General features: G+C 32.5%; 1 protein-coding gene and 1 long non-coding RNA gene across 3 annotated transcripts; one reads left to right on the top strand and one right to left on the bottom strand.

Annotated features, from left to right (window-relative positions):
- Positions 1-206: 206 nt before the first annotated feature.
- Positions 207-4471, top strand: LOC110920699 (inactive LRR receptor-like serine/threonine-protein kinase BIR2). 2 transcript variants are annotated; one of them, XR_004886964.1, is made up of 2 exons: positions 207-2228; positions 3365-4471. XR_004886964.1 is itself a non-coding variant. In XM_035987008.1 (2 exons), exons 1-2 carry the CDS (start codon positions 351-353, stop codon positions 2133-2135), a joined length of 1650 nt encoding a protein of 549 aa, XP_035842901.1. In that variant the 5' UTR covers positions 207-350; the 3' UTR covers positions 2136-2406. The 2 variants fall into 2 exon arrangements, 1 of the variants encoding a protein (XP_035842901.1); XM_035987008.1 differs by lacking the exon at positions 3365-4471 and having other exon boundaries at positions 207-666; positions 802-2406.
- A 2722-nt stretch (positions 4472-7193) lies between these two features.
- Positions 7194-7518, bottom strand: LOC110924106. Its single transcript, XR_004886963.1, has 2 exons — positions 7370-7518; positions 7194-7286 (listed from the first exon to the last, which is right to left on the bottom strand). It is a non-coding gene; the product is annotated as an uncharacterized LOC110924106 (long non-coding RNA).
- Between the last annotated feature and the right edge of the window lie 14000 nt (positions 7519-21518).

Below are 21518 nucleotides of genomic sequence, written 5' to 3'. Positions count from 1 at the left end.
TAATTTTAGACAAAAAGTCTCACATTTTCTGTTCTTTTCTCTCCTTTAATGAAACTCGAGAATAAATCTTTTCTTTCTCTCATTTAATGAAACTCGGGAAGATAGCGTAAGACCAAAATCGCAGTGTACTCGATTTTAATATTATCGGGTTTTGACTTGCTAGTCCGTTTTTCTATATCATAGACATACAGAGAAGCTTCGGCACGTTGAACAGTCTCCCGGTTAAAACGTGTTATTAAACAAATAAAAACTTAAAACCCGCCAATCAAACGACTTCAAAGTCAATACTTATCCGCCATAACCGTCACCCAATTCCTGCAAATCCGATCACCAAACCCTAGCTCCACTCCATGAAAACCACTTCCACCGTCTTCACAACCACACTTCTCCTCTTACTATGCATCAATCCACTGTCAATCACCGCAGAGGACGACGTCAAGTGTCTCCGAGGCGTTCAGCGATCACTCGACGATCCTCAATCCGAGCTCTCCACGTGGAACTTCTCCAACAGCACCAGAGGATTCATCTGCAGCTTCTCCGGCGTTACCTGCTGGAACGATCAGGAAAACCGCTTAATCTCCCTCACTTTACGTGATTTCAGACTCGCCGGATCGATTCCGTCGGATTTGCAGTTTTGTGAGAGCTTACAGAACCTAGATCTGTCAGGTAATAACCTCTCTGGATCTATTCCTGGTGGAATTTGTAGCTGGTTGCCTTATTTAGTTAGGTTAGATTTGTCGAATAACGGTTTTACTGGTGAAATTCCGGCTAGTTTAGGTAATTGTTCGTTTTTGAATACAGTTGTGTTGTCTGGAAATAAGTTGACTGGTGGTATACCGGCTGAGATATCGAATTTAGGTAGGTTAAGTATGTTTTCGGTTGCGGATAATGATTTATCTGGCTCGATTCCATCGAGTTTGTCGAAGTTTGATTCGTCGGATTTTGATGGAAATAGGGGACTTTGTGGTAAGCCGGTTGGAAAGTGTGGTGGTTTGAGTAAGAAGAGTTTGACGATTATTGTTGCGGCCGGTGTGGTTGGGGCGGTTGGTTCGTTATTGTTAGGGTTTGGGATGTGGTGGTGGTGCTATGCTAATAGGAAGAGAAGTGGTGTTGGTGGAGATGATGAGAGTAACAGTTGGGCTGATAAGGTGAGGGCTTATAAGCTTGTTCAGGTTTCTTTGTTTCAGAAGCCTCTTGTTAAGGTTAGGCTGGTTGATTTGATGATTGCAACGAATAATTTTAGTAGAGAGAATGTTATAGTATCGACTCAAACAGGAACAACTTATAGAGCTGATCTTTCGGATGGTTCTACACTTGCGATTAAGAGGCTTAATGTTTGTAAGCTTCATGAGAGGCAGTTTCGTGTGGAGATGAACAAATTAGGTCAGCTTAGACATCCTAATTTGACTCCTTTGTTGGGTTATTGCATTGCAGAAGATGAGAAACTATTGGTGTATAAGTACATGTCCAATGGGACTTTATCATCGGTTTTACATAAAAACGGGAACTTGTTAGATTGGCCTACTAGGTTTAGGATTGCGGTAAGTGCAGCAAGAGGTCTTGCTTGGCTTCACCATGGTTGTCGCCCTGCGATACTACTTCAACATGTCAGCTCTGATGTCATATTTCTAGATGAAGATTATGATGCAAGAATAGTTGATTTTGGATTGGCTAGACTCTTGACTTCCTCTTCAGATGAACCAAATGATGAGATTACTTTTTATAATGGCAGTTCGGGTGAGTATTCAAGCGGCAATGTTGCTTCTGCGGAAGGCGATACTTATGGTTTTGGTGTAGTACTCATGGAACTGGCAACTGGGCAGAATCCTCTTAAACCAATCGCAGCTGAAGAAGGGTTCAAGGGTAATTTAGTAAACTGGGTAAACCGACTTTCTACATCAGGACGAATTGCGGATGCCATTGATAAGAATCTGTATGGCATAGGCCATGATGATGAAATTATTCAAGTTCTTCGAATTGCTGGTAATTGTGTGGCTTCTCAACCCCAGTCAAGATGGTCAATGTATCGGGTTTCTAAAGCATTAATCAACATAGCTCAAGAACCAGGTGTCTCACAACATTACGATGAGTTTCCACTTCTTTTTGACTTAAAGGATACGGACGATATCGTTTAACCTGTGGTGTTGAAGATGTGTGAAGAAGATTTGACTGTACAGTCAAACAAACCCAGCCACGCAAACCTTGTGCTATCTTATTGTTTTACCAAGGTATGCTTATTTAAGCTACGTACTTTCTATTTTGCTGGTTGTTGTCATACATTGGATATTTGTCAAGTATAAATGTATAGCCACATATCTAATACGTCCGCCATCATATAATTAGGACCCGAAAGTTGGTCAAAAGGCACGTTTCTTGTATAATAACAAACTACTAAGTTTTCTGTTTTCTTGAGGTCCCAAGTCTGTCATACAAGTTACAGACTATGTAAATAAACTAGCTAAACAGTTTAAGTTTTAAACTTTTGAGATTTTATAAAAAACTAGATATTGAGAAAAAGTGAAGCACCCAATCACCCACTAGTAAGGCTTTGGGTATAAAGGTCAGCTTCAGCATGCTTCTGAAGGTATATTTGGTAGTGCTTGAGTCCTAAAGTTGATGATAAAGGTCACCTTGGCTCTCAAAAGAAGTCAATAAAGACAAACTTCAGAAAAGAAGATTTTCTACTTTCCATCTTAATGAAATTTCATAAACAATATACTGCTCTATCACAAGGTCTTGATTTCCTTAACCTTATCTTCAGCTAGCATGTGGTGTGGTCACTCGCAGGTCACCATATATATGTACCTTTTGTTATGTTTTTTTCTTTTTCGGAATTAAATTCGCCTTTTGTAACATAGTCATTACGTTTATGGGTCAAGTTTGACACGAACCGGACACAAGATGAATCTGAAAATCTTATCTGACACATGAACACGATCATGGCAAGCATATTTACGGGTTGACACGAGCACGGTCTGTTTAACCCAAATTTAATTTTATTTATTAATAATACTCTAAAAATAACAACTTTATAACACAAATACAAACAAGTGTGTGTTTAAATTATACATGGTGTTCATTTAGCATAAATACCAAACATATAAGTTATGACATGCAACACTTTTTTTTAATTTATATAAAACAATGGATTAAACGGATCAACCCGTGAACTCACTAGGTTGACCTTAGCACAACCGGATTAGGTAAAGGTGTTCGCAGGTTCAACTATAAACTAATCATCATGATTCTTTTAGACAACCAAACCCACAAATTAAATTTAGATTCGTATCTTATTAGAAATTTACACCCATATTAGTTGTCCTAGCTCTCCATCTAAGCTAGAAAATAACTTGGCATATTGCAGTCTTTTATAAAAAAAGTTGAGGTATTGGAGCTTCAATCATTTTTAAGCACAAAGAGACCAAGATCATTTTGGTAGAACCATGAGCTACTTTATGTTAATCCAAAAAAGTAAAAGTGGCGAAGCACATGAGAAGGGAAATGAAAATGAAGGTGAGTGTTTTGTATTTTGTACAACTCATGCATGCAACCTAAAGAAACAAAAGGTACCTTTAAATTTTGAATCTTTTTTACTTTAAGAAATAGAGAATACTGTTTCTTGAACCATTCAAAATCAGATTCTAAAAACCACATAATGAAAACATAAAAAAATAAGATTGGAAAGAAACCATAAAGATTAAATAAGCATATGGAGAGTACAATTGATGTATTCTTTCTTATATAACTTTTTATTAATTATTATGAAAAATATTAAAAGATTATGTCAGCTACTTTTTTTTATTTGGGCAATAAAACAGGATTTAATTTATTTATAAATTAGTATTCGTCTTTTGGAAAGACTTTGAGAACCCACCCGTACATTTTAAACAGGTGTGCACGTCCGGTCACGCCAAAAGACGAGATTGCCCACGGCCTCTAATCCCGTGAGCTCCCAAAAAAATGGTTCTAAGAAAGACCCACATCTATGGGCATAATGTTGATGTAAAGCATAGTGAATGAAGACCATAACTTTAAGCTGGTCATATCTCTATTCAAAAGAAAAAAGAAAAGATTTGTTGAAAGAAGAGAAGCTTTAAAAGATTGAACATGCTTTTTTTAGGGAACCCAACCCACTTAACAAGAGGAATAAAGCCAACCCCTTTTAAAGCTCAAGACTAGCTAAAGCAAAGACCATAACAATGCATCTTTACATACCACCTACAAAAAATGTATGGAAAAGGGCCCCTCATGACCGATAATAAGTATTTCATTCATGTAAAACCAAACATCCTAATCAACCATGAATCTTTAAATTCAAACCTTCAAAAAGCTTCTTCAATCTTCATGTAAATTTTACACAACATTCATGTGTTATCAAACACATGTCATGTACACAACTTGTCAAACCAAATACCCTTCTCGTGGTTATGCTCGATTAGGAGGTTGTCTCGTATCTCTTGTTCTCCTGAAAACATATCGGTAATGAGTCTATTATACGATATAAATTGACTACGTTAAACATGCAATTTTATTCAACTTGTACAATGTTATAACAAACTCGGTTTCATATAAGATTCAAGAATGACATAACATGTTTAAATACCTGTTGTGGATAGGATCAGGTCCATTTGGCACTCGTCTTTTGCTCACATAGTTGAGAACCGAACCATCTTGCCTCGTTTTTCCTCGTGACTTGAAACCCCTGAAACTTGCAGTGGAAGGAACCGCAAGCCGCGCTTGTATTGTTGTCGCAAACAACAAAAACCCCACCAAGAAAACCACCCTGAAAACTACCCTACCATTCATCTCAACTACTTCCTCTTTTAACTTTTTATCCTTTCCAATTCCACCTCAGATGAACTTTTAACACACATGTTGATGTTGAGAATCTAGTATCAAGATAACTCAAGTATTCAACCCTTCACTTAATGTTATATAATTCAGAAGATTAAGGGGGTGTGTGTGTGTTTTTTGGGGTGTTTGTTGGGTTGGAGAGACAAAGCCACAAAAGGGAGAAGGTGTAGTTTCTAAGCTTGTGAAATAAGAGTGTGTCACCTTTATAGATGGGATACTGCAAAAAAAAAAAAAAAAAAAGATTTAATTTTGCATCTATTAAATAAAAAAAATAAAGATTGTTTAGGTTGGGTTGGGTTGGGTCCACCCAAAATCTTTGTCATGCAGCTGTATCAAAGGGACCCTTGCTATATTTATTTAACAGCAGGTGTTTAGAAGCCATTGGATTTTGTGCCAGTTTAGTTAAATATACAGTTTAGGAACCAGACATTGCAGTCAAAAGAAGACAATTAATTATAAACATAAACAGGAACAATCAAAATTTGAAAACAATTAGGGTGTTTGAATGATACTTGCAGAAAACATACTCAACAGACACAAGTCTCTTTATCAGACAAAGAAGAAACATTGCAGTCCAACCCATGAAAGAAAAAAAAAAAAGCAAGATTAAAGTAAATCTGATTCTGGTACATTTTTGTCTGATTGTATACTGGATCAACACTATGTCACCCAGGATATAAGCTAGAATCCCATGATTCTTAGTTGTAAAAGGAAACATTTTTAAAGAAAAGTGGCTGGCTGAATCCTGGATGTTGAGTTTTGACTGTATGACTATTGCTTTATGGTTTCAAGAATTCAAGACATATGGCCTTTTTTGTGTTTTGATCTCATTAATTGGGTGTGGAAGAAGAACATGTTCATATTCTAAAATGATCTCTCAAGTCACTTGTTAAGACAATGTAAATGTTAATGTGCAAAGTATCAAATCATGAATCATGGCCAGTTGACATAAAAACAACAACAAATGCAGCATCCCTTAAGTAAATACTAAGCTTGGAGAGAAGCTAATGGGGCCATGGCTGTCGAGTGTGAAAATGTAGGAGTTGCAGAGGCCGCCATTGAACCGTTGCAGTGTATAGACAGGGTGTAAAGAAACGAACATGGCAGGTCTCGAGTTAGCTCACCTGATTCCAAAACCAGGGGTGTAAACGATCTGAGCCCGAACACGATTAGGCTCGTTTAAATTACGAGAGTTTGAACTTGAGGTTGGCTTGTTTCGACCTATATTTCTAATGATCGAGCTCGGCTTATTTTATTTATTAATTAATCTATATATATTTATAACTATTTTCATATATATTTTAATATTAAAATAATTTTAATCGGTAACACAATGTATGTTATTTGGTTATGTTTGCCATAATATATTATATGATAATTATTCTTTTAAAAATGATATTTAATATATTAAATTAAAATTATATAAATAATAAGCTTGTGAGCTAGCTCGAGCTCAACAAGTGAAACTAGGGTTCATGCTCGTTTATTAAACAAAATTAGGCTCAAAAGTTCAGATGAGCTGTTTTAAGCTTGGCTTGATTTGAGCTTTTAACGAGTCGATTTCGAATAGCTATGAGCAATTTGGTTCGTTTACACCTATATCCATAACAAATGAGTTGTTGTTCAGATTAGTTCATAGGTAACAAAGATGTAACAGAGATTATGAGAATTTTTTTTATAACATAATTTAAAAATCAGTTATAAGTATTATTCTCATAATTAACCATAAGTGTTTATTCTCATAATTAACCATAAGTGTTTGATTGTCCAACTAGTGATAATTCCCGCGAATTTCGCGGAGTTGGGAAATGATATGTTTTTTATTTTTTGAAAAAACATTGCGTTATTGATCATAAAGAAACTGTACGCGTGAACTTATTATGGAAATATGAAGTTACGATGATCATAACAAAATTCTATGAAGGAAATTTATTATAATGCAACATTATCATATTAACGTGCGGCGCAATTCGAAAACATTCCATTGGTACAACATGACCGTGCAACAAAAACTATGCATATACTATACGGAGACGAAATACATGATTATAAAAAAAACCTATACCTTAATGACCCGCTTCCAGATGATAACTCAAAACGGTGCCTTAAGAGATTCATCCCACACATCTGCACTACCATTAGAGGCTTCTTCGGCATCTTCCTCCATTGACAGCCTGATGTACTCTCGATGAGCAAACCGATCCCACTCTGTTAACGTTGGATTCTCATGTTCCGGTATTATAAAAATTTTGATACAATTTGTCAAAATAAATAAATAATCCAACGATTAGTGATCACGTATGTACCTGACATATGAGAAATGGATCGCGAGTTTCAAAGGTCATAAATTTATTAAGGTTGAAAAGGATATTGAAAACGCTTCCAGCAAGTTTGCTTCCTTTCAAGTCATGCAGGGTAAAATACCCCTCATCCTGTAATCAACAAAATGCGAAAAAAACATATTAATATATGATATAATGTAAAGAAAAGTTAAAAATGAAAATGAAATAATAACCTTTGGGCCAATCATGTCAACAATCTGACACAATATGTCCTCAAAAAGGACGGGCTCTTGGGCCATACATTTCATCCGATGCAACTGTTCTTCGTAAAAGAATTGCATCTCATTTCCTGTAATCACACCGTTTCCATCCAAATCTACACATTTGAGCCTGAAAATACATTAAAAAAAAACAAACACCTGGAAGAGTAAAATGCCATTTTCGTCCCCTGAAGTTTGCAATCACCAATCAAAATATCAAAATTACTATACGGAGACGAAATACATTATTTAAAAAAAACATATACCTTAATGACCCGCTTCCAGATGATAACTCAAAACGGTGCCTCAAGAGATTCACCAGCGTAACCGACGCCATCTGTGTGAATGTCAGGGTGAAGAAATACCAATTGCAAAAGTTGTTTATACCACATTTCATCCGATGCAGCTGTTCTTCGTAAAAGAATTGCATCTCATTTCTTGTAATCACACCGTTTCCATCCAAACCTACACATTTGAGCCTGAAAATACATTAAAAAAATTATTTAAAAAAACAAACACCCGGAAGAGTAAAATGCCATTTTCGTCCCCTGAAGTTTGCAATCACCAATCAAAATATCAAAATTACTATACGGAGACGAAATACATTATTTAAAAAAAACATATACCTTAATGACCCGCTTCCAGATGATAACTCAAAACGGTGCCTCAAGAGATTCACCAGCGTAACCGACGCCATCTGTGTGAATGTCAGGGTGAAGAAATACCAATTGCAAAAGTTGTTTATACTACATTTTCTTAATTCCGATTCAACTCATCAGCTCCTAAAGACCAAATTACATGGTCGTATACCGGAGGCTCCGATATCATCAACATGAATTCGATAAGTAGAAATAGCCAGTTCGCCAGAGAGGCGCTGGTGTTTTGACTGCCTTCTTTTGATCATGGATAGAGGCCTTTGAACACCAGTTAAATCAATTTGGTGTACTAAATAGATGAACACCAAAAACAAATTTGAATGAAGAACAAAATAGCGAGAAGACACGACACACTACATATGTGTACAAAGAGTAACAAAGGGAGTAAGTGAACCTGAATGTGGAGGAGAATCTCCTAATACCATGGCGAATCCACCGGAGGCATGAATCTCCCATCATTTCATATGAAAATGAACAAATTTAATCATAAACCTTTATTTGTAGAAGAAAAGCATGCATATTGTGAACCGAACAACAATTAATCAATTTGACCACCAAAATAGTCAAATCGAACTTTTTTGCATACCTTTGGCATGAAAATAAGCTGTCATTTTTAGATTATACTTCTATGTATAAACAAATTAGCCAATCAAACAAAAGCTACAAATCAAGTTGTTAGATGTGATTTATTGATTTTATTTTTTTATAAATTTACTAACATTTTTTGAAACAACTCCAGAAATTTGATAAACATATTAAATGATTAAATAAAATTGAAGCTCTAAAAACAGATATGTTATGAGGATTATTGCCTCAAAAAGTACCATAAGTTCAATTAATTAGAACACCATTAACGCAAAGTACATAGGCTAGGTTGGCTGGAAGAACATGTTGCTGCATGCATTCATCCCACTCGTGTTTGATAGCAGCCAAATGGATATCCAACAGAGAGCACAAGATAAGTAAGAAATTCAAATATGAAAGTCAAAATTAAGAACATTAAAGTAATTCCACTATCTATTACCTTGCTTCTGGCAACTGATTGGATGGTTTTTTCACTAATGCTTTGTTGGAATGATGCAATAGCTTTCAAAATGTCACAAATTTTAGGTTTCTACAACAAAAGGGCAAACATGAACCAATCAATATAATATTTTGAGTTCCACTACAGCCCAAATCAACACCAAAATTAGATAATGTAGCTTGCAACATCTACTACTTCTAATAAAGCAAAACAAGCTTAAGCCACATGGCATTAGTTTAAGCCATTACTTGCCATGTGGCATTTGCTTAGACCACTTTTTTTTTGCTTTTTCCGTCAAAACCATCCTCCTTAGCTTCTTTAATACGCTTCACTTCACTCCAAAACCCTAATACCCATTTCCTGCATCCGGTTCTTCCTTCTTCATCGGTTGATCTTCGAAAAACATAGGTATGTTATTTTTCTTTTCCCTCTTTGATTTTTCTTTATCATTGTTAAACACTATCTATTTCTTCCTTAAACCCTAGATATCATCTATCGATCTTTAATATGTTATTTGCAATCTTCTGAACCCTAGATTTCTTCATATTCAATCGCGAGTGGAAGCAACCAATCCTTATTATGCGGCGTATAAGGTATGTATCCGTGTTTTCAATTTTCCTTTTGCGGCGTTGTTGGTGTCTGGAAGACCTAGCCGCCGCCTCTTCTTAGGGTTTCAGTGATTTCTAACTTATGCATTCATCAATACCTATATTCATTTCTTGAGTGCTTCTGTGATATTTTTCAAGATTTGGTGCTTTTTGAAAGATGGGATCCATCACTGTCTTCTCCAAACGATTCAACAAATAGGTAACAATTCTTCAAATATCGATTCATGTTTGATAATGTCGCTTCCTGTTTGATGTTCTCTATCATATGTTCATCTTTAGGTTTTCCGATTAAATTCACGTATTGAAGTAGATTTTGAGCAATTGTCAGATGTGACGTTGTTTGCTGACACTATTACAGTTCAACAATTGGGAGTAATGATTTGGCATACCAGAAAGGTTATAGTACAGATTATTGTTTAAGCTTAAGCAATGTTTCATCCATCATTCTCTATTTAAATCCTTAAAATTGTGATGTCTTTGTTGACAACAGGTCCTTTAGAGAACTGATCATTCTTCCAATCGATTGCAAGCAGGTTCGTTTTCCATAGATTTGGTGTTATTTTGAGTCTTCTTTATCGTTCTTTAGGTAAATTGTTTTGACTAATTATTTCAAAATTTGAATTTTTGAAATTTATATCAATTATGGATACCTATCAAAGTTGTCTAAATTGTAACGTATTTCCAAATTTATCAAGATAACTTATATTAAAGTTTTAATTGCTTCCAAATTTTGTGTTAGTTTCCATAATTTTCGACAATCACATTAATTTTCAAGTTTCTCAGAATTTGTTCTTCTTCTTTTTTTTGTAGATCATTCCACTTATTCTGCAGGTATGTAAACTAGATTAGATTGTTATGTATTTTAAACGCTTAATCGCACTTTTTTTAATCATTTTTCTGTATTTTTTGTGATTGATTTTTTTTTTCACAATCATTTAGATATTGATTATATTATGAATATATTAACCTTATTGGTTTTGAATTTAAGTTTGAATAATATTTAACTATTTAGGTAAATTGTTTTGACTGATTATTTCAAAATTTGAATTTTTGAATTTTTTATCAATTATGGATACTTATCAAAGTTGTCTAAATTGTAACATATTTCCAAATTTATCAAGATAACTTATATTAAGGTAGAGGATCCTGTAAAAAGTGGGACTTTTGTGAGAAGTGTGAGAAATAATTTGGGAATGACAAGTGTCCTTTATCCTAATTAATTCAAAAGGGTATATTAGTAATTTGACATTTTTATCATTTAATTGATTTCCAAGAATAACTGCCAAAAAAAAAAAAAAAACTGCCGATGAGTTTTTTAAGGTTTGAATCTAGGAAACATTATACATCTGATTGTTTTATATTCTTCATCATCTTTTAATCGCAACATCTTTTAATCATACATTGTTCATGGCGTGGTGTTTTAAAAAACTGGAGACATTGACTATGATTCAAGTCATGGTGTTTTATCTGGAGACATTGTTCATGGCGTGGTGTTTTATCTATGACTTGAATCATACATTGTTCATGGCGCGGTGTTTTAAAAAACTGGAGACATTGACTATGATTCAAGTCATGGTGTTTTATCTGGAGACATTGTTCATGGCGTGGTGTTTTATCTATGACTTGAATCATAGATGTTTAAAACACCACGCCATGAACAATGTCTCCAGATAAAACACCATGACTTGAATCATATTCATGGTGTTTTAAAATCTGGGAATGTTTTGTATTGATAAAACACCACGCCATGAACAATGTCTCCAGATAAAACACCATGACTTGAATCATAGATGTTTAAAACACCACGCCATGAACAATGTCTCCAGATAAAACACCATGAGTTGAATCATAGATGTTTAAAACACCACGCCATGAACAATGTCTCCAGATAAAACACCATGACTTGAATCATAGTCAATTTTATCCAGTTGTTTTAAAACACCACGCCATGAATCTAATTACAGTTCTCTTTATGATAATGTATGACGAATATGTAACCAAAGACCTCCTACAATTAATGTGAATCATTAATTCCTATATTTAAGGAAAAAGGAGTGAATGTAGGAGTTTTTGGTCGTGTATGATATGGTTACCATATTTCAAACATTGAAAAAGACACTATTGCCCTTCAATTTTACATAAGGTCCCTCTAATTAAAACACATTTTACATTTTTATACCCTATTGATCTCAACCATTAGATCAAATATCCAATGGTTTAAAACACTTCTTACCCTTCTTACATTTTAGACACTTTTTACCATATCCCTACCCCTTATATTAAAGTTTTAATTGCTTCCAAAATTTGTGTTAGTTTCCATAATTATTTTCGACAATCACATGAATTTTCAAGTTTCTCAGAATTTGTTGTTCTTTTTTTTTGTAGATCATTCCACTTATTCTGCAGGTATGTAAACTAGATTAGATTGTTATGTATTTTAAATGCATAATCACACTTTTTTTAATCATTTTTCTGTATTTTTTGTGATTGATTTTTTTTTCACAATCATTTAGATATTGATTATATTATGAATATATTAACCTCATTGGTTTTGAATTTAAGTTAGAATAATATTTAACTATTTAGGTAAATTGTTTTGACTGATTATTTCAAAATTTGAATTTTTGAAATTTATATCAATTATGGGGCCATGGCTGTCGAGTGTGAAAATGTAGGAGTTGCAGAGGCTACCATTGAACCGTTGCAGTGTATAGACAGGGTGTAAAGAAACGAACATGGCAGGTCTCGAGTTAGCTCACCTGATTCCAAAACCAGGGGTGTAAACGATCTGAGCCCGAACACGATTAGGCTCGTTTAAATTACGAAAGTTTGAACTTGAGGTTGGCTTGTTTCGAGCTATATTTCTAATGATCGAGCCTGGCTTATTTTATTTATTAATTAATCTATATATACTTATAACTATTTTCATATATATTTTAATATTAAAATAATTTTAATCGGTAACACAATGTATGTTATTTGGTTATGTTTGCCATAATATATTACTAGGTTATAACCCCGTGTATTACACGGGTTGAATAAATAAATTTTATATACTAAATAATAAAATAGTATATCTTTAAAAACCTTCTTTATTGCACGGGTTGAATAAATATAATTTTATATATTAAATAATAAAAAGTTATATCTATAAGAACAACATTGTACGGGTTGAATAAATGTAATTTTATATACCAAATAAAAAAGTTATATCTTTAAAACACGTGTACTGCACGAGTTGAATAAATGTAATATTGTTTACTAAATAATAAGAATAATACATCTTTAAAGACCTCACTTATTACACAGGTTAATAAATATAATTTTATATACCAAATAATAAAAAAATACATCTTTAAAAATATGCGTATTACACGGTTTGAACAAATGTAATTTTCTGTACTAAATAATAAAAAATATATATCCTTAAAAACCCCGTGTATTGTACGAATTGAATAAATCTAATTTTATACATCAAATAATAAAAAGTTATATCTTAAAAACTTCTTGTATATCAGTTAATTTTATATTAAGTTTCGTAAAACCTGTTTGACCCCCAACGTCTAGCCCAAACAATAATTTTTTAACATCTAAACCCCCGTCTTTTTTTTCCTAACCTTTTTGGCCCCTAACGTCTTTTTTTCTAACCCTCTTGGCCCCTAACATTTAATGCATGGGGTTAGTTTTATGGGCCAAAAGGGTTAAAAAAGAAAACATTGGGGGCTCAGATGTTAAAAATAACATTTAATGGATGAGGTTAGTGTTAGGGGCCAAAAGGGTTAGAAAAGAATACGTTGGGGCTCGGATGTTAAAAGATTCTTTTATTAAGCTAAAAGGGTAAAAGTGATATAACCACATGGGCTAAAATCGTAATTTACTCTAAATAATATTATAAATTAGAATAAGATTAAACTAAATGATAATTATACGTAAGATATTAAACTAAATAATATTTAGTAGAAGGATTATCTATAATTAATTAGAAAAGATTAAATTAAAATAATAATTATCTATAAAAAATGCTCTAATATGATGACAAATGTCCCAAAATGGTTTCTTTTATTATATAGTATAGATATGATAATTATTCTTTTAAAAATGATATTTAATACGATTAAATTAAAATTATATAAATAATAAGCTTGTGAGCTAGCTCGAGCTCAACAAGTGAAACTAGGGTTCATGCTCGTTTATTAAACAAAATTAGGCTCAAGTTCAGATTTTAAGCTTGGCTTGATTTGAGCTTTTAACGAGTCAATTTCGAGTAGCTATGAGCAATTTGGTTCGTTTACACCTATATCCATAACACATGATTTGTTGTTCAGATTAGTTCATAGGTAACAAAGATGTAATAGAGATTATGAGAATTCTTTTATAACATAATTTAAAAATCAGTTATAGGTATTATTCTCATAATTAACCATAAGTGTTTGATTGTCCAATGTCTTTAACAGCTTGTATGTATAGATAGATCGTGTCTTAGTAAAGAAATGAGTTAATTATATAGATAGTCTTTATGGTTTATTGAAAGTAACACTTTTGAGTATTAATTTTCTATTGTAACAAATTCTATGGTTTCGATTTTGTAACACCTTTGAGTATTAAGGCTAATTGTCGTTAATTTATCTATTAATTCAGTGTAAAATGACTAAAATACCCTTATATAATTTTCTGTTAGTACTCAAATGTGTTACTTTCAATAAAACACAAGGACTATCTGTATAATTGAATTTAAAAAAAATATTATAAAATATACTACATAAAAAATACTTGATAATTATATTCCTAAATTAATATACATACAATGACCAACGTCTATTACGAGGGAAAACACTATTATAGGGCAATGTTTAGTTTCTTTATTAAATTTCTGTATAACTTATTTAAAAAAGAAACATGATAAATATAGAACTCATGTATATTATCTCAAATATAACGTACACACCCATTTTTTTTATCTTTTATTATATTCGGATCTACAAATTTTTATTACAATTCTTTGTTAGTTTGGTTAATATTATATTAAATACGTCGTGGCTCGATTTCACACAACGAAACACAAATAAAAAATACGTCGTGACGTAGGTATAACCTTTTAGAATATATAACTTTTCACATAACGAATTGAAACACAAATAGAAAGTACATCGTGAGTTCAACCGGTTTCACAAAATGAAACATAGATAGAAAAATATGTTGTGAGTTTCTATATATTTTTTTTTACACAAATAATCTTTATGGTTTATTGAAGGTAACACATATGAGTACTAATAGAAAATTATATAAGGGCATTTTAGTTATTTTACACTAATTTAACAGAAAAATTTACATCGGTTAGCCTTAGGGCTTGTTTGGCTAAGCTTATTTAACTCAAAAATGACTTTTTGTTAAAAGGACTTATTAACTTATAAATTTTTAAAAAGTAGTTTTTTTAAAAAAGTGTTTAGATTAGCTTATTGTAACCATCTTTCATTACAATGCAAGAAAAAAGTGCATCAAGATGGAATCCTACCTATCTCATGCTCGATAGTGTATTTGCCTATCGTAACGCATTTACAGTAAATATGAGCTAGCAAAGAGCCAGACAATACAAACATTAAAAAAGTGTACGGGCCAAACATTTGCAACCCATGCAGATTGGCCCTAGCTAGCCCATGCAGCTGACCCGTTAATAGTGGGCCAACCCAGTCGATTGATCAGGAAGCCTCATCGGAAATACCATTTATTTAGACATAACCATTTATTCACTATTGAAATTGAAGAAGTGGTAAACAAGTCAACAACTGCTTTACCATTTATTTTGCATGCATGTTTAATAAATAATAACCCATGTAGTAGTAATTTGCATGTACATGTTTATGGCTCGAGTAGAAAAGCTCATCTAAAATGAAAGTCCAAGACAAACACAAAAATACAAAAAAAGGAGTAAGTCGTACAAATATGATTAATTTCAAATGAATTATGATTATGACCCATTAAACCCACTAAAATTATTTTCTGTATCATCATTGGTGTAAAAGATGGTATCATAAGTATCACAAAAATCCTACTACCTCCGTCCCATTAAAAGTGTCCTATTTTGAATATTCAAAATCTTTATTTATAAACTTTGACTTTAAATAATTTTGTTTGTGTTAGATAATACTTGATGAAAGTTATATGATTTAAGTGTGTTTTACAAGTGTTTTTATCGGGTTAATTTTCATCAAGTTTTATATAACACAAAAAATATATAATTAAAGTCAAAGTTTATAAATAAAGACTTTGAAAATTCAAAATATGACACTTTTAGTGGGACGGAGGGAGTATATAGAAATCATAAATTAAACACTATTCCACAAATAATGCTAATCTTTCTTTTGTATCTTTCTCAATAACGTACAAACCACTCGTACACCCGAGCAAATTCTGATCTATGTTAATAAACTAGAAAAGGGATTTTAGATGTAAAATAAAATCAGTAGACATAAGATATATACGTAACGGGTCATCATGTTGTACTTGTAGTCCATATGGCTCAATTATAACATGGGTAACGTAGGGTAGCTAGCATATATGTCTATGTGAGAATAGACGTGTGAGCAAATAACACTAACCACTCAATTCCCCATAGTACATGTTTGTATATACTTTATAAGTTTATTCTATGATTGATCTATATACTTCTATGTTTGTACTATGCCATATATGTTGCTCCTTGAGTCGAGCTTATAAGTTAGATGATGTGAACTTAGGTCACTGTTATAGATAGTGCCACATTATTTCATACCACAGCAATAGGTATGTGGTTGTCTCGACAGAAAGGAAATGACCTGGGTAACACGGTATGATTATAAACCATAAACTTGTAACTTGTAAGCATATAAACGTATGAGTTTGTAAACTTTGTAAGCATGTATAGCCAAAGCATACCCATACTAAGAGTTGGGACAACCACCACACACCCCCTCTCCGAAAAAAGAAAATATAGTGTTAATCTTAGGCAAAAATTCTGATCTCCCTACTTGTATGCTTGTGCACTCGAAAATTTGTAAACATGTAAACTAGCAAGATTATAAACTAGTACATCAGATGGCGAACTTTGTAAACCGTATTTATATAAAGGTATTTTTTAAAAACCATGTGTTAATAACATTTTTGAAGTAGCTTTAACATTCAAAGCATTCGTGAAATGTATCATAATATCATACTTCAAATATTTTATCTGAGTTCACAACCTAAAATCCATATCTTAATCATTTCATATTGGAATTTGCGTAGTGAAGATTGTTGGAACCTAAATACGTAATATTTATTCGATGTTATTGTGGTAGATATATTTGTGGTAGTTTAATTGTTTTTAAGAAATGATGGAATCAAATTGCCTTAAATGAAGATATCATCAAATTGATATTTTTATCAAAGCGTGAAGGTAACTTTATTACTTTGAATAGATAGATAGATAGATATCACATATGTGTACAACTTTAAATGAATTAATATAGATCGAATATTAGTTAGTTGTCGTCAAAACTTTTCATATGGTGATTAAATAGTAAATAATACTTGTCATAGCCAATAAAAACATATTACTTTATTAAAAATTGATTTGTTTTAGGTAAACATTAAACATTTAGCATTACATTTAATAACATATAATTTGTCCATATCATTTAGACAGATATCTCCACAACACAAGAGTACTTATTTACTCATTTAGTAAACACATTAAGTTTATATATTTTATATAATAAAGTAATTTATTTATTAAAAATAATACTTCTTTCTTTTGTTTATATGAATAACATATAAATATTCTAGTTAATTTATGAAAACACTTAAACAACCATTGTGATAATGAGAATTTGGCATTGCCATCTTCGTTTAAATTCAATGATTAGTTCAATAGAATTTAGGGTGTTCGGAGTGGGGGTGATAAACCAACTCAGCACCGCATCTCAGTCACCGCCAACCTTTTTATGCTTGAATGTTTACTGAATTGGTGGGGAAAATCGGTAAAGGTTCACCGATTCGGTGAGATGGAGGGAAAGGGGGAGAGTGATGGGTATGTGGTGAGGTCTATTCCTTCTCAACCAATCACACATTTTCCCTCTTTTTTATAAATAGTTTACCTAAACCCCATTAGATAAACCACCGCCAACGTTTTTGAGCATTAGGTAAACAAATCATGTGAATTGACGTGACACTATGTGGGGTGAATTTGGAGTTTATACCTATTCCAAATGTTTAACCACTCCGTCTAAAACCTGTCAGTATCAGGTAATTGAGTATGCTTGAAGGCCTTGATGTTTTTCAGTATTTTAATTTAATTTCTACAAATTTTTAAAATTTTAAGGAAATTAGAAATATAAAATCTAACAATTAGTGAATTAGTAGATCATTCATTTACTCAGGATAATATAAAATAAAATAAAAAGAAAATATTTACAGATATGATTCGAGTAACATGTACTCATGTGCGCATATTTTCCAAGACCGATTCACCTTTTATAATCTCTTTGACACATACCAAAACCAATGTTTTAAAAGCCGATTTATACCGGCCGGTTGAACGGGTTACACCGGGTGTCGGAGTCTTGGCCAACAAAAATCATATCGGTAATTTGAGGGAACGACAAAGAAGTTGTACCACTAGCCGGTAAATTAGGTTATACCGGTTTAAACCAGTATACCGGTACCAGTTCAAGGTTAAAATTGGAATTTTATCGGTCAAAAAAAGGTGACGATTTACCTTCCTAATATAACCTAGTGCCCACATGGATCAAAATTCATCCTCAAAAATAGAGATCATCACTTTTACATCTTGGTTTATCAATTCTGCATCGATCAAAGTTCATCCATCTGGTCATCCAAGTTTGTTCAATCATCCTGGCTGTTTTTAATGTTTGTTAATTGCTATATTATTGAAATTTTCTATTATCTTTGACGGACGGCAAAGAACAAATTTTTGGATTATTTTTTATTATGGAATAATGCACTTTTGGATTACTTTTAGAGTTGAAATTGTATTTTATGGATTTATATGAGTAAGTAATCAACTTGGTTGACCGGTTAAATCATTTCTGAGCCCAACCTGATATGATTTAAAAACCGGTTTTTAAAAGATTGACCAAACCAAACCAAAACAAAACGGATATGTTAGTATTAGTTTTAATAAGTTTTCACTATTTCATATTTCGGGCTATTTCATCATCTCCTTAGTTTAATTTCTTTCATCCACGAAAATCTAAACTAAAGAACAACGGGTTCTTATACCTCCCTTGTTATTTGTATTTGCATGAATGTGAATACTAATTTTCAACATGTAACAAACACTAATAACCTGTTTCTTGCGTGGTTTTTTAATGGAAACAAACCAACATAATGATGTGCGGATGATAGTCATTTTCACCTTCCTCTAAAACTGTAATTGTTTGGCCAGCAAGTGAGAATAGGCTTGTGAGCAAATCATAGTAACCCATTCCCCCTGGTAACATGTTATTGTATGGTTATACATACACCTTAACATGTTGCTTATGAGTGGTGGATATTGGAATTTTTCTATGGGAGTGCGGAATATTTTTAAAGATTTTAGGCCCCTGGAATCCTGGATATATAAAAAAATCGGTTCATATCGGGTCGGGTCATGTAAAACAAAAGAACATCAAACTAAAATTTATATAACCATCAAAAACACGTCAAACTTCATTATATACATGTTTAAAATTGTGCCCTACATGTTTTCGTGTTCTGAAATCTATGCAAAACATCATTTAGAGTTACTTTTCTAATGGTTATCTCGCCAAAACTTCTCTACTCATGGTTTCTATAACATATAAATCGATCCATAATTTTCAATTTTAATTTTTAAGCCCTAGTAAAGTCTAGAACAACAAAAAAACATCAAAACAACAAAATTATGCTACTAAAGTCTAGAACAATAAAAAAAATCATCAAAACACATAAAATTTCAAACCTTTTTAACATCTCTATAACTCTTATCTCCTAAAAACCACATAAAAAAACCGAAGGTACCTCATTAAATTTTGTATTCTAGGTGGTAGGGTGGCCGGAATCAAGCTTTTCCGTTAAGAATGCAACCGCTGCCGTCGTGCCTGTTGACTGCTTTCGTGCGTCGGTCACTGCATGATCAGAAGAGGGAGAGTGGGAGAAAGAATTGGAAAGGGTGGTTGGGTTGGGTTATTTTATTTAACTTCAAATTTAATTGGGTTGGGTTAATTGGACTTGGGTTACAATGGAATGTTTAGTGAGTTAATTACTAAATTGTTAAGTGAAAATTATTGGGTTAAATTGTTAAGTAAAGTGGTTTAACAATAATTATATACATTGGGTTATATTTTAATAAAAATGGATGTTTACATTTTTTTCAAAACTCATAAGATTTTTTTAAAGGGAGCAGTTGAAAAATTTTAAGGGGTACGGTCGTGATTTTGGAGAAATTTAACTACTAATACCTTTTTTTCAACGGGTGCGGCCGCCCACCCACCCAAATGGGTAGGTCCGCCCCTGTTGCTTATATAGTCAACCTTATAAGTTTTAGATGACATAAACTCAACTCGGTATAAGTTATATATTCTCACAAAAAGGAATGGTTTGTGTAAAAAGGTACATTTATAACACCATCGTAAACTATAAATTTGCAACTTGTAAACATATAAACTTGTAGACTTTATAAGCATGTATGTATAATATAAAAACATGTAGACTAGTAACCTTGTATAGTTGCGTGCTTAAAAGCTTATGAACTCGTGAACTTGTAACCATGTAAACTCATTAGTTTGCGTAAAACGGTGTCAACTTGTGACTACACTTTTAAAACGGTATATGTATAACAAAAAATCATATTTGAAGTACTTTTTAACATTCAAAACGGCGATTATTCATAAAGTATATCATAACATCATACATACATAGATACATGAAGTATCATATCCGATTTTGCAACCTAGAATCGATACCATCTTTACTTGTTTCCAAAAGATAAATGATGGAATCAAAATGTCGTTAATGAAGATATTGAACTGAATTAAACATGTAAATGTAAATGATATTTGAAATTATCTACCTATATTAATTCATAACATCTGAAATGAATAGTGGCTTTGTCTTTTTCTTCTTCTTTTTTTTTTTTGTATTTTTTGAAGTTTTAAATTTACTCAAGAGACTCAAAATAATATACATCTTCAACCACATAGTTTTATTTTCGTATATAACTTTCGTTCGTTAGTAATTTTTTTTACAAAAGCTAATATGCAATATAATTTTTTTTAACCGGATTGAACCGGTGCCCACCGAAAAACATCGGTACCGTATTGGCACTATTAGAACAATTAATGGTATTCGTTTACTATGGTTTTCAATCGATATAAACCATGTGTCGACATACTTATGGACTTAACACCACTTTATTTTTTAAGTGTTCTCTTTTGGTTGCAATATTGAGTGACGGTACTATATCGATACCCTAATGAACCAGACCAATATCGACCAGATTCCTACCATTAACGTTATTTTTTCCACTGCGTCTACGATTCATGTAAAATCTATTAGAATTCGGGTCGCCTTCGCCGCGAAGCGCAGATGTAATCCACTAGTTGAAAATTAAGTGGGAGAACGTAATTTATAACAAATCAAATTTCAGATTATATTCTACACTATGTATAATTCTATAAATATTTTTCTACACTAACTCTCACATACACTATGTAGATATATTAATGCGTTTAACAATAGATTTAAACTAGCTATCGTTTATTAGCATAATGACAATTATTGTTGAAACCATTAACTCCACAATATTAATGGAATCCGATTAGATATTTACACGCTTCCTA

Source organism: Helianthus annuus, chromosome 17, assembly GCF_002127325.2.
Source record: "Helianthus annuus cultivar XRQ/B chromosome 17, HanXRQr2.0-SUNRISE, whole genome shotgun sequence".
NCBI lineage: Eukaryota > Viridiplantae > Streptophyta > Magnoliopsida > Asterales > Asteraceae > Helianthus > Helianthus annuus.
The sequence above is the reverse complement of the archived record's forward strand: the minus strand, read 5'-3'. Positions and strand labels throughout refer to the sequence as shown.